Source organism: Colius striatus, chromosome 1 (assembly GCF_028858725.1).
Source record: "Colius striatus isolate bColStr4 chromosome 1, bColStr4.1.hap1, whole genome shotgun sequence".
NCBI lineage: Eukaryota > Metazoa > Chordata > Aves > Coliiformes > Coliidae > Colius > Colius striatus.
In genome coordinates, this window is record NC_084759.1 from 155,198,740 (window position 1) to 155,213,383 (window position 14,644).

At 40.7% G+C, this 14,644-nt stretch overlaps 1 protein-coding gene across 6 annotated transcripts in view; it reads right to left on the bottom strand.

Annotated features, from left to right (window-relative positions):
• The window catches only part of IFT56 (intraflagellar transport 56), a 47,688-nt gene extending 33,474 nt beyond the window's left edge, over window positions 1-14,214 (bottom strand). For 5 of the 6 annotated variants that reach the window (XR_009820035.1, XM_062008049.1, XM_062008864.1 and 2 more), the window contains exons 1-4: window positions 14,145-14,214; window positions 13,892-14,029; window positions 12,938-13,030; window positions 6,361-6,475 (exon numbers count right to left, since the gene is read on the bottom strand). Coding sequence is in view for 4 of the 6 variants with exons in the window: in XM_062008049.1 (XP_061864033.1) it covers window positions 6,361-6,475; window positions 12,938-13,030; window positions 13,892-14,029; window positions 14,145-14,147 (349 nt within the window). In the remaining 2 variants the exon portion in view is untranslated. Of the gene's footprint in view, window positions 1-6,360; window positions 6,476-12,937; window positions 13,031-13,891; window positions 14,030-14,144 lie in introns of those variants that run through there. The other variant, XM_062010469.1, reaches the window with a different exon arrangement.
• Window positions 14,215-14,644: the final 430 nt, after the last annotated feature.

Genomic DNA, 14,644 nt, shown 5'->3' on the forward strand with positions numbered 1-14,644 from the left:
CCTACTCAGTTAATGAGCACTCTCATTCTCGCTCAGACCAACCAGCTGGCAACCTATGTTGCACAGAAAGGATGTACACGGAATCTTTACAAAAAACCAGAATTACTTACAGTGTTTATGAGGCCACAAAAGTGCAGAGTTAGCAAAGCAATGGCCTGTAACACAAGGCTATAATTCTTCTGACATCCTCCTAAACCATGAAAGAGGGCTCAAACCACCAAAAACTCTTCCCTCCCCCTCCAAGATGGAATTTTCTAGTAATAAGTTAGATTTCTTTTTTTTTCCTTCAAAGCAATTTAGGGAGAGGTTTTGAGACTTTTTCCTCTTTTTCCACACAGCCAGGAAACTTTGTAACACAGTGGACAATACCAAAACCCAGGCCGTTCTCATCAGGTTGGCATTGTATGGCTACCCACCTACTTCTGATAGGTAAAGCAATTACTTCTGTCCTTTCCTCCTTAAAGAACTGCTAGAACAGATTGGTCCCAAATGGCAAGAGTGGTATAAGTGTTCTCACAGAACCCCATCATCTTGCGATATGTTGCTAACAAAGCACCAAGTTGCTAAGAAGTTAAATGGTGTCCAATCTAAGATACATGGGGCAATTCTCATTAGCCCAATTACTAAAGAACAGAAAGTTTTTCTGATCTATGATCAATGTACATTCCAGAAAGCATTTCATCCATTCAGTCAGGAAGTCAGAGTAATTTAAAAACATGTTCTTAAAAATGTTGTCTGCAATGATACTGTGTTAACTCCACATGTGTCCCAGCATTAATTGATAGGTTTTAATATCAAAGTTTAGAAGGATTGCACATGGATCCCATGTGTGCTTTTGTGCAAAACTTAAACTAACCACAACCACTCTTCACAATTCAAAACATTTGCTCATCAAAGACTCCAAAAATACAAGCAGGACAGATTGTGGGATTTACACTGAAAATAACATCTTGTATAATCACAGTACTATGGGTAAAGACATCAATGTTCCCTTTTTGAGTAGGTTTTCGTTCCCTTTTTTTTTTTTTGAGTGGGTTTTAGCATTAATTTCACTGTGAAAATTGTGACTTGCAAGCAATACTCCCTCAAGAATCTAAACTGAGGAATTATTGTTTCATTGGTCAACCAATGACTGCAGTGTTGCCCTCGCAAACCTGGCATCTGATCTGACATCAAAATTATTATTTACTTCTTGGCAAAAGCTGGAGGGTTAGTCCATATTATTTTACACTTAAAAACAAAGGCGAAAGATGAAATGTGAGTTCTGATGGTGCGCATGGAGACATGGAGGAACAAAAAAATGTCCTGCTTTGTAAGATGTTAGATGATATCATTCATTTTATATTCTTTAAAAGAAGACACTTTTGCTTCATGTCAGCCAGAGAGAGGGACAAAACAAAAAACAAAACCAAAATCTTGTTGGTATAGTAAGCAGAATCATGGAAACATTCACTATCAACAGTTTCTTTTCTCCCAGTGCCAAAAGCATTTTTTGAGAAAGACAAGGAAACATACGAACAAGGCCAGATTAGTTTCAAGAAAGAATTTGGTTATGAATCTTGGGTAAAGCTGTTGTCAGTTACTGGAGCAGGAAGTGATAGAATTGCCTCAGAGACTGATTTTAAAGGGACATTAGGCCTGTTCTTTTATTACTCTCTGCTGCAACTGAAATTCATTGTCACTGATCTATTAATGCTACAAGGACGCACAATCTTCTTTTCCTGTCCTACTTTTTCAAGGTGACAATTGTTTTTTTTGGGGGGGAAGTGTTGGGTTGTCTTGTTTTGTTTTGTTTAAAACCAGCACTAAGAAATTTAGGGATCTGTATATTTTTATGTGCTGATATTGATCAAGCACCTAGAAGAGTATTTGTTAAAATATAATAAACAGTTACAACAAGAGTGAAGATCGTTACTGTCACTAATTATAAAACAAAAAATTAAGTTCACTAGAAATGGCAGCTCAGACTCAGTGGGTTCTGCATTGTTGCCACAGGCAGCAAAAAGATGATGAAATACACTCATGGACAGTCTGGCATTTGTACCCTCTCGGCAGAGTTCAAGGCAATCTTGAACAAACAAATTCCATCTAGCAGAAATAATGCATATGCTATAGCAGCAATTCACATATTAACAGATGCAGAACAAATCGTAAACATACAAAACAGGAGTTGGTATGAAGAGTGCTGAGAAGGCTTCAGCCTGACAGCACAGAAAATATAACCAGAGGAAACCATATTCTCCCATCCCTGAGAAAAAACACCCTGCTCACCTGAGTACAGTAGCTGAATGAAGCCCTCTGTGCCTCAGAACCACAGTCTCACTGGTTGAGGGAAAATGCAAGGGTATGGGAAAATGTTTGGGAAAAACATAGTCCAACAAGGTTCATGCTTACACAAGCTTGAATAGCTCAACTGTTCAGGATTTTCTTGAACAAAATTTACAGAGGACATTCATTGAAATTTTCCCATTCTCAAAATACTTAAAAGCCAAATATGTTCACTTACTTACATATTTGGCTTTTAAGTATTTTGAGAATGGGAAAATTTCAATGAATGTCCTCAGTCATGCCTAAGCACGGTTAAGTTGAAGATCATAAAAGTAAAAAACTTATCAATTATTCCTTATACAGAATTATTACAATATACAGAATTATTGCTCTGTAACTTCCACTACACATATTTTTACTCGTGCACTTTTAAAGGTTCCATACATCAAACTTTGCTGGTTCAAAGCTACAGCTAAAATGCAATGAAAATTACACAATGAAACTACTTTTCTAAAGAAGCACAGATCAAGCAGAAAACAGACAATTTTGCATGTAGGTAAACATGCAAAGAAAAAGAAAGCCCATCAACTTTTCCATGCCCACTTGTAACGGCACATTTGCACTGGTGACAACTATCTGACACCTGGCAAACATTAGTACATGCCGTAAGCAAAACTGGTTTGTAAAACATCATTGTTCTTACTAATCCATTGCTGTTCTGCTTTTGTACAACATTGCTCCTTCCAGCATAGGCTGTGAAATGAGAAGTCCCTCTGCTCAGTTAAACCACACTCAGATCTGACACATGCAGGGCTGTGAAGGAGTGAAGCAACGACAGTGCTTTGTCAATCAAAAATTTCAATGGAAAACAAAAAAAAAACCAAAACGGAAAAAAACTCAACCAAACAAAAAACTTATAATGGTTCAGCAAGGCAACCCTGTCTGTGCAGGAATCTTAAACTTCATTGTAAAATTCTGTTTATCCTTAATAAACTGTTATTCATAACAGATTTAACTGCAGCCCCATTTATGTGCACATTCTGTGGTTTAAAAGAACACTGTTAGTTCTTGTATTTTTCTTAATGCAGAGCTACCCAGCGGCTTCTGAGAGCACTGTGTAGACTTCTAAACACTGGGATAAGTTGCCAGGATCCCTGTGCAAGAGTGCCAGGCTGAGTTTCTGTTACTTGTCTTTTGCAAAGCACAGCAAATTGTATTCAAGATAAGATTATTTGTTCTTATAATTGAAAATAGTAATTTATTATGATTTTTTAAGCCAAGGTGAAGACTTTCAGCCTCGTTCTCCCAAAACTCAATGGGCTAGCACACAGCATGGAAAACATATGTCCAGACAATGTATGAGGGCACAGATGCAAAAAAAGTAAAGAAAGCATCACTTGGCAGCTTCACTATGGGATGAAACAACAGTAGCTGACTTGAAGTAACTCTGCCTTCACCAAGGGGATAGCAGAGAAAAAGAAGTCAAAAATATCTGAAAGGAATTTGGAAGAAAGCCTAGAGGAGATAAACTACAACTGCAATGAAAAACCTTCAAAGAAGGATTTTTCTTTATTGCCTTTTTGCTCTACTTCTTCGGTTATATTTGCAGTAATTCTGGTTTATATGACTTTTGATATACAGATTTATTCTTGCCTGAAAGAACGTACCATGAAGTTTTAATTAAGTAATGACAAGCTAAGTGAACACTTCACATCTATTATAAAATAAACGTAAAACCTCCCTCAACAAGAGATTGTGGATTATATATCTTGCATGAAATGCAATAATTACCTCATAGCTTTTGATGCTAATTTCCTAATTTTTAAGTATCTTGTATATTTTCCCTCAGATGGGTAATTTTATGAAGCAACAGCAACAGTACATGGCAAGAAAGAACTTCTATTTGATTTCTAGATATTTACATGTTTGTGTGAAAGACCTGTTCCAGAAAGCTAGCTGACACTTATGTTCCCTTTCATACAGAGATGCCATCATGGAGGAAATATAGAATTATAGCTGAAAATATATTCTTTCTCCTTCACTGTGCTGCTTTCAGAGGCTTAGAAGAACTATAGCAATAAACAGCAAGCAGTTTGCAAGAATTAAGGCAAAATAATCCCAAAATAAGAATGGTGAGATGCCCAATACTAACAACATCTATAGTTTTTTCAGCAGTTTTCAAGGCAATACTGAATAAATGGTTTCCTTCTAGAGACTTCACCTATTGTTCCCATATCCAGTAAAACATTTTGCTTCTTCAGGATCTTTGCAAAACCATGGAAGAGAATCACAAGGTATTACTCACTGCAAACAGCCATTCCTGTTGCAATCCTAAGATTTAAAAAAAAAAAAAAAGAATCCAAAAGAGGATCTGTCTTGATCAAAAAATAAAATGGTTCAACCTCAAAGTGAGAAAGAATGATGGGAGTGGAAAGCAGAATGTACAACACTTGGAAGCCTTCAATGGAGAAAGGACAAGTGATATAACTCTTTGGCTGTGATTGCCTCCCCAGAGGCAGAGCAGCCAGAAATCAGCAGTATTACAGCACTCACAGCACCATATTATAAAAGCTGGCATGTTGTCCTACTTAAACAGTGACATAAAATCAGCAACCAATATTACTAGCATAACATTCAGTTATTCTCTGGTCCCTCCCTCAGCTATACTCTCTTTATCTTGCCCTCCCTTCTTAATATTCCTGCCCTTTCCTCCATCAGTAACAGTAACCACACTGTTCTCTGCCACCATGATTCTACAACTACTCTGAAAGGGCACAAAAAAGCATTAACCTTCCCTCACTCCTGGTTCACAGTTAATAAAGCTGCATGCCTAGCTGTGTATCTGTCACTTCTAGAATGGATTGCTGTAACTCACTTGATGTGAGGCTGATGACAATGACTTCAATTGGTACAGGATGCAGCCTCTTGCTTCCACCATGCTTTAGGTCAAAAATGACACCTCAGGCTCTACTGTTAATTATTTTTATATTCCAGTTCAAATCCTAGATTGTAATCTCCAAAGCTCAATTTTGTGGTACATTCATTTACTGTCTATGAATATTATAAATTTATGGACCTCTTGAAAGACACAGGACAAAGTTCTGCACGAAACTTTCTACAGATGGACATAAAATATTGCCAGTTGTGAGATTTGAACTCACTGTGATATTTTGGAAGATTTTAAAGGGATACAAGAATCTATTTATTTCTAAAAATACCACAAAACTATCCTTTTTGAAAGCACCCTTCCACAGTAAGTAGCAGAAAGTACACAATTATTTTCTCCCTACCCTATTTTGAGCCCAAGACTAGAAGACTAAAGAAAGAAAGAAACGAGAAAACCCATACTTTGATAACAGTTTTATCCTAAAAAGGCAAGAGTCATAAGTTGACTGAGAACACCACTACTATTAATTCTACTTTGAAACCACTGAGATACTGTGATTATAGGAAACAACATAAATCACTAAGACAAATAGAAAGGGAAGGGTAACAAAACTGAACCCAGGCAGTAAAAACTGCTTTGGAATCTAATTGCCATTCCTCTGCTTTAAATGATCCCGTGCACATTCACATTAAAGTAGAACTGTAACAATGTGACTGCAGTGAACTCTATGCTTTGAAGAATCTGATACCTAATATCTGATTTATAAGGCAGCAAGACCACCTACGAAGTCATTCAAATTACGTAAAGAGTTCTTGTCCACATCAGGGAGAATGTTGAATTCTCTCAGATGCTTATTTTTTGACAACTTCACTAGCCTAATCAGCTGCATCTGTACTGGCTCAGAGACATGGAATTGGTCAAAAGAAAAGTAACTTTTTGTGGCTGCTCAGCATATGCTGGGGTTTTTTATTTAGAATTTAATAAGAGAGATTATTTTCCAGATGCTTCTTTTAGTTCCAGCTGCTCCACCTGCTCAAGGTATTTTTAGGAAGCATTACTGTCCTGGTAAATGACAAAAAACAGCAACCCAAACAAAAAAAAACTTTGCTCAAAAATATTATTTATTCCTATGGAAAAAAAAAAAGAAAAAAGATTAAGTGTTCAAGTCAAGTAGTAGTCCTTTCTATCAGAGCCATACATCTCACCTTTCAAGGCTGCTTGTTCAGCTTCTGTATACATTCCCAGAAAGAAGTATGTACAAGCAAGGTTGACCCAAACATCTGGACTGCAAGCTGGTTGTTTGGTTAAGGCCTCATATTCCTGTAACAGAAGAGAGGGTCGATTTTTTAGAAACCTGTAACAGCACAGACTTGTATTAAGTAGCATTATTTCTTCCACCACTTTACAATGTATCATTAAATTATTGCGATCAAATGACTTATTTTTAAGTTCACTGCAGTTCTTACAATAAAACTGTTACATTTTAATCCAAGGTATACCCCTAGCTCTTTCTCATTCACAACAACAGCACATACAGGGACAAGCAGTGCTACAAGTCTTTGCTGTAAGAACATGAATTCTGTCAATATTGAAGTTATAAATATATTAAAATTAGTTCCATTATTATTTACATATAATTATGAAACAATATTTTAATAGGATATAGTGTATTATTATATATTATATTATCTACAATATAAATATATTAAATTTATATAGGTTTCAACATAACCAACTTTTCCTCAGTCTTTTCTGATTTTTTCCTAACTGCTCCTCCAGCCAAAGCTCGAGAGCCAAAAACACCAGGGAAATATCTTTGTGAATACTTAATGAAGCATTAAACACACTTTTATGAACCTTAAGGTAGGGTCTTAGCATAGATTAAAACAGTGGACTCCAAAGTGGGGCATGCATACCCCTGCTTTTTGTGCAAGACAATACCATTGAGTGAAGGAAGAAAATTTGTTTTGGTACGATTAATAACTAAAATAATTTTAAAATAGGGTTTATTTCATCTTTGTATCATCTTTTTCAGTTTCTATTTTTGTGGATGTTTTATAATTACATTATATGTTAGTACAGTAGTACACCTATACAATTTAAAGCTACATAGAATCATAGAGTCATGGAATGGCAGGGGTTAGAAGAGACCTTTAGAGATCATCTAGTCCAACCTCCCTGAAAAGGCAGGTCCACCTAGATCAGGTCACACAGGAACGTGTCCAGGAAGGTTTTGAAAGCCTCCAGAGCAGGAGACTCCACACCCTGCCTGGGCAGCCTGTGCCAGGGCTCCCTCATCTGAACAGTGAAATAGTTTTTCCTTATGTTTAAATGGAACTTTTTTTGTTCCAGCTTCTTTCCATTGCCCCTTGTCCTGTCACTAGATACAACAGAAAAAAAGTGATGCCCAACCTCCTGACATCCACCATTTAGATATGTGTAAATATTAATGAGATCCCCTCACAGTCTCCTCTTATCTATTGGGGGATTGTGCTCAAAATTTTTTTACTGATGGGGTGCATAATCAAAATCGTTTGATCATAAACCTTCTGTCAGGTTTCTGTTAAATTCCTAGGATGGATCGTGCCAGTCAAAGCACCTCTTGCTGGTGCACAGGTTTTCTATCCAGTCACATCCAACTGGCAGCAACTGGCAAAGCAGGCAGGGTCACACAAGGTTCTCACCAGACCTGCTGAAAGAATGCTATCTGCATGCTTCCAGTCACCATAAGCCTCTCATTCCTCCCAGCCAAACAATCCTTTGCTGACTCTGTCCTCTTCTTCCAAACAGATGAACTGGTATTTCCCTCTACCTAGTGAGAGTTCACCAGATTGTGCCACTACAGGTGGAAGATTTCCTACCTCTGGGGGAAAGGCACGGATGTACATATAGCACTAGATAAAATAAGCCATGCTCAAAGGAGGGTGAATCCCAAGAAGAGAAATGTGCTGACAATAATAATGTTTTTAATTTGCAAGTGTCAGGTTTTTCTTCTTTTTTCCTGTTGCCAAGTGAAAGCAAACTGCATTCTCAAACAAAAGATAATGGTAAGATATGTCCTTAAAAGCCAGCTCAGCCTTGCTAATACTTCAGAGGCCGGCTGCCCTTCAAGAAGATTTAAAATAAATATTTAAAAAAAACCCAAAACAAACCCCAACATTTGCATGAAGGCCAACCTTTCCTACTGAGACCAGTTCAGTCTTGACTTAGGCCTGTCACAGAGCTCTGAGAGACAGGCCACTGCTGTTTATTTGGACCATCTGGAATCCTTCAAAATCCACTTAGATTAAATGCACCCAAAGGTCTCTTTCGGCTATGCCTCCAGGCAAATTAATTAGAAAAGACAAAGTGCATAAACACAAGTCATGTTCTGGCTTGGCCATTTAAAACAAGCAATAAATAAAGAGTGCTCCAGCGGTACCAACACGAATCTATGGAAACACAGTAAATAAAGATGAAGACTATTGGTGCTCCTTACCCGTCAGTTCCGGGCTATGAGCCCAGACTATGTGCTGTTGCCTCCTTCCTCACTGAAAGGCATTCAACATCAGCCTCTTAGACTACTTCACAATAGCTTTCCCCCAGTCCTCTCCAAAAAAGCCAACAAAAGTAAATACTCCAAACCCTTTCCCAACAGTCAACTTGTGGTCTATTTTTATCAACCAGGAGCATAACAACTTTTTCTGTTTTACTCTTCTCCACCTCTCGCCCCTATCACAAATCATACGTACCCAAAAGCAGCCTGTCAGGTTGATTGCCTACAACTATGGACACCTCCTGACAATGCTGAAGCCAGCAGGATTCTCCTCAGTGCCCTCATTACTTGCCTAGATTCTTCAAGCCCATAAACACAGACCTTCAAGATCCAATAAACAGGCCACCTATACAGCTGTTCCATCACTGTTCAAAGGTAGTGTAGAGATACTCATAACCTGGCTGTGTCATGCCAGTCAAGCCTAGAGAACTTCTCTGGGCCAAAAATTACAAAATCACAGAATCTTAAGGGTTGGAAGGAACCTTGAAAGATCATCTAGTCCAACTCCCCTGCCAGAGCAGGGCCACGTAGAGTAGGTCACACGGGAACTCATCCAGGTGGGTTTTGAATGTCCCCAGAGACGGAGACTCCAGAACCCATCTGGGCAGCCCCTTCCAGTGCTCCCTCACCTGAACAGTGAACAAATTTTTTATTTTACTTTCTAGCTTCAGCTGTCAGGAACTTGAATGTACCTATATTCTCACATTTCCAGCTGAAGTAGTCAAGCAAGACCAGATACTGCTCATGGATCAACCATCACCTTAGTATTAGCTCTGCTCCTTTCATGATTTACTATTTGACTGAAATAGATAGGCAGGAGGTACATCCAGTGAAGATGTGAAATAGCTCCCGATTCTCTGCTAGAATTCTGCAAGAATCTGCTAGAATCTCCTGATTCTCTGGGAGACAGCAAACAGGAGAAACTACCAGAACTGTGGACCATAGTTTGAGAGATTTTAACAGAAACAATGCATTGAAGGCTCTGGCCTAGGGATCATGCTTTGCTCTCATGTCTGCAAAATGGCATTGCCATGTCTGGCAGCTGTACCATGCCAACATCCTCTGTGCCTAAGCCCAGTCAGAGGATGCAGAGTGCAAATGTGAAACCTGTTCTTGAACCCAACCCAGCAGCGCACTTGCTCTTGTCAAATTCTCTCTTAAACTGTCAATACCTCAAATACATCTTATAATCTTTCCTTTCTTGGGTCCTGGTGGCTTCAATTTATAAGATCAGGCAGCTCAGAAACAGATTCATCAGACTGATGCTCTGATTTTTCTTCTTGGGTAACATAGGAAATTCTTCAGGAAAGGCTAAAGATTAGTGCTATGAACAAGTAATGGCAGAAAAACAGATGGGGGTTTTGCCACTAGGGATAGCAGATATGGAAGACTCCAGAAAACTAATTAGATGTCGTCATGCACTAGGGGAGTTCTGGTTGCCATATGATGCCAGGAAGACACTGGCCTCTCAAGAAAAATCAATTTGTGTGTGAAGGAAGCAGTCAGTTTCCAAAGAGAGACTGCTACCATGACTTCTACAAGAGTACAGTGCAGTAGCACTTGTAAACTGGTATGAAGCAGGAGAGATGATCCCCCCAGACCTGTGTCTGTGGCATATTCTTTGAGAAAGGCATCTACCTACCGAGAAGAAAGCATGACCCTTGTGAAGCTGTTGTGCTCTACTTAGAGAATATCTGACTGTTGGCATGCTTGTGGTAGGAGAATGTGAATTCTCTCACATGAATGTGCCAGATATTTTGCTGTCATTCTCTCTGAAGATATTCTTGGAGCTGGAGGTTTGACTGTTTTTTGGGGTTTTTTGTTTTTTTCTTCCTCTGCTTCTCTCAGTAGTGGATGATGGCCACATCACCCCAATTCCCAAACCTCTCCAAAAGTTGCTATGCAACCAGTATGCCTGGCTCATTATAAGAGTATTATAAATAAAAGGATTAACAAGTAGCATAATTTCTGAAGACCCTCATCAGGTACACAAACCATAACTGAGAATATGGTGTCACAGACTGTGCATTGTTGTCACTTCCAGGCAGTTAGGAGTGCGAATCATTTAGATTGCATGTAATGTCACCCTGGAGAATTCCAATGTGCTTCAAAATCAAGAGGTTATAGATAATCAAGGAATTTGTCCTTGAAAGTACAGCAACAATGCCTGTGTAATACAGCAGAGAAGATATAGCATTGCATTCCAGCCTTGAAGCTGATAACTAAAAGTCAATTCAATCTCCACAGTCAGTACTCTTTCTCTCAATTACTGCAGGCTTGGGAATTACAACTATGGTGTTCTGTCCCAAACGAAAACTAGGTTGAGATGCACAGGTTCATTATCCACATGTCACTACAAAAAGACAAAGTTATCAGGACTCATCACCACGCCAAAAAAAAAAATCTGAAAAGATAGGCTGTGTGATCTCTCACATACACACACCCCCCACACACACCCACACTGTGATCTCTCCCAAACACCACCACCCCCCCCCCCCCATACCCACTCCCATGCATACAAACTTTTCATTGTCCCTAGTTGGGCAGAAAGACAGGAAAAGACGACTATGTTGCAGTTTTTAAAAGCCTGAATCTACAGCATCACCTAGTGGTGAATCAAACACCACATCTAAAACCTAATCTCGAAAAAACTAGATAAAATAATTGCTGTTAACGCTTTCGTTGGAGGAAACATTTAAAATCGACTCTGGCTATAAAAACATCTGCTGGGTATTTCAATTGCAGAGTCTATTTGTGAGAAATCTCAAGATATTTTTCATCTGCAGACAAACATTTTCTTTATTTTAAACTTTCACCCCCTACTAGCACCAAACATCTAAATATAAATTAACTACAGCAACTCATTGTTACATTCATCATCTTTAATATTCATATTTAGAGTTGTGCAATTTAAGTTAACACTATGTCCTCTACAACCATTCCACATTCTATACTATGTATACTGTCAATTTGATTAATTGTGCATTTCTAATGTTTCCAATGGACGTTTCCTCTTCAATTTTTCCCCCTTAAGAGTGCCTTGTGAATTTACTCAGAAGCATTAGAAATTCTTTTTCCACCTCATGTATGAATTATGTGCATGTGACCATGTATTACTACAGTTAATTACCCAATTTTATTTAAGAGAGGAAATATCATAATTATTCTATAATCTATTTCTTTATGGTTTCTTTCTTTCATTAACACTTTAAATTATCATCTGTTTTTTATATTTCTTCCAGGGAAAGCAAGTAGGTGAACCTGCTTTAGCAGAGGGGTTGGTCTAGATGATCTTTAGAGGACCCTTCCAACTCCTACCATTCCGTGATTCTGTAAGAGACTGCAAAAGCAGCTATACTTCATAGTGAATCCTGATGGAGACCTCCCCTAGCTGACATTGACTGAAACCAATAAGCGTTGAATGCTGCAATACAGCAGTATGTGGACCCAGCAGTCCACTTCTGTAGGAATATAATGAGACAAACAATACTTGGGGCAGATTGAGTTGTTTTCAAATCTTCACTAACTTATATTAATCCTTGTGTGTACAACCACATCACTCCACACCACTCCCTGTTCTGGTGTGCACGCTGACAACAAAAGCAGACAACAAAAATGTGTTAAGACTGCTACACAGAACTATGCTGGCACAACTGATAAGATGATGAGATCCCAGAGACACTGTCAATAAATGTGTGGTGCAAATAATAAAAATGTATGCGCATCTGAATAATCAACATGCGTTTTAGTGACTTAAAGCTTTTGGAGAATAAGAGAGTCTCATTTTGTTGAATTACCTAATACAAGAAAACATAGAGAAGAATAATAAAGTACAATAAATAGCACTGGGCATCAATCTCTAAAGAAAGAATTTAAAAAGCATGCATATTGCAGGTATGGCGATGAAGACATAATTCTGAAAAACAAAACTGTGGAAAACTAACTGTAAGAAGGAAATGGAAAATTTAGGGCATGAGCCACGACATTTAAAAGGGCAAATTAGGCTACCCTACCCAGCCTAGTTTCAATCAGACTATCAATAACCATAAAAAACTGTCTCTTTTCACAGTAAAATACCCTTTTTTCAGCTCAAACTGCTTCCACGGTATCAACCTTATTGCTGTACATTTGCACTTTAACTGGCTGGTAGAACTGTTCCCTATCACAGAACACCTTCCTCCTGTTCTCATCACTTTATCACAAAATCACAATTTCCAACCTCAGAGTGCAGGATTTCCCCACCTTACCTCCAGTGCTCTCTTGTAGTCACCCAAATGAAAGGCAGAGTATCCAATCCAAAGGCCTGCATCCTCCTCCTGCTCACCCACATGTCGCTTAAACTTTGTAGAGAAAAAAGAATGTAAGAATCATGGAATGATTTTGGCGGGAAAAAACTTGTAAGATCATCCCATCTAACCACTAACCTCACACTTCCAAGCCTTCCACTAAACCATGTGCCTCAGCACCTCAACTACATGGCTTTTAAATATCTCCAGGGATGAGGACTCCACTACCTCTCCGGGCAGCCTGTGCCAGTGTCTGACAACCTTCTCAGTGAAGAAGTTTTTACCAATATCCAATCTAAAGCTCCTCTGGTGCAGCTTTAGGCCACTTCCTCTTGTCCTATCACTCGTCACTTGGGAGAAGAGTCTGATCTCCACCTTGCTACAGCCTCTTTTTGAGGGTAGTTGTAGAGAGAGATAAGGTCTCCCCTCAGCCTCCTTTTCTCCAGGCTGAACAATCCCTCAGCCACTCCTCATCAGACTTGTGCTCCAGATCCCTCACCAGCTTCGCTGCCCTTCTTTGGACAAGCTCCAGAGCCTCAGTGTCTTTCTTGTTGTGAGAGAAGCTGCCACACAGTTTATAAAGCCCCAAAGCTAAACAAAATAACACAGACTCCATCACAGATGGTGTGACAGCTGTGGATGCTACTGAGGTGGAGATGCTCTGCCGTTGCCGAGCGAATCAGCAGGCAACCCTCACATGCCAACCAAGTTATGCGAAGCGAGCGTAAAAGCTGCCGTGACAGGCCCTGCGGGCGCGGAAGGAGACGAGTGGAGCACACGGCGGGGGAAGGCTTCCCCTCGCCCCGGAGCCGTGCCAGGCACAGGCCAGGCAACCATGGTCCCGAGCGGAGTGGGAATGCCGGGGTGCCGGCGGTGCTCTGGCCCAGCGTGTTCGCCCCCGCCGCGGCTGTTTACCTCCAGCAAGGCGATCGCGCCAGTGAAGTCCCTCAGGGCCAAGAGCTCTTCCAGCTGCGGCACCTTCTTCCCTTTCTTCCTCCGCTTGTCTCCCGACGGCGGGGTACCACCCACGGCCGGCTTGGCCCGGGAGAGCATCTGGGCAGAAAGCAGAGCAGCGCCGGGTCAGAGCGGTACCTCGGCGGGTCTTCCCCGGCCCGAGGTGGGGGAAGCGACGCGCCCACCCCGCGCCCCCCTCCCCGCCGCCCCTCACCATCCTGCCGCCGGGCCCGGGCTCCCCGCTCCGCTGATGGCGCCGTTGCCTGGTAACCGCGGGACGGCGGAAGGCTGCGGCGCAGGCCCGAGCGCGGCGCCGAACAGGCGCCGGCTGGCGACTGGTACCACCCGCCAGGGTTCCGCCTCCGCTGTGGCGGGCGGCGGCCTCCGCAGCCACCACGGGAGGAGGGTGGGCTCCTTGAGCAGCCTCTGCCCTGGGGCTCCTTGAGCAATCTCTCCGGGTGGCGGCACACTGAACACATAGGCTGCTATGAGTTGGGGTCTAATTCCAGCTGCTGGCACTTAAACCGCTGTACATACACACATGTGCAGAACAGAGAGTCCCCTCGCCCACGAAAGTGTTTAGAAATGGGATTTTAGATAATGACAGAGAGACTGGGCTGATCAGGTGTAGGGCATAGAATGTACAACTCATTTGCACATCACCAGCCCCTTTTATCCCCTCATCCTGTGTCCCATATTGCTTCCTCCCCAAAC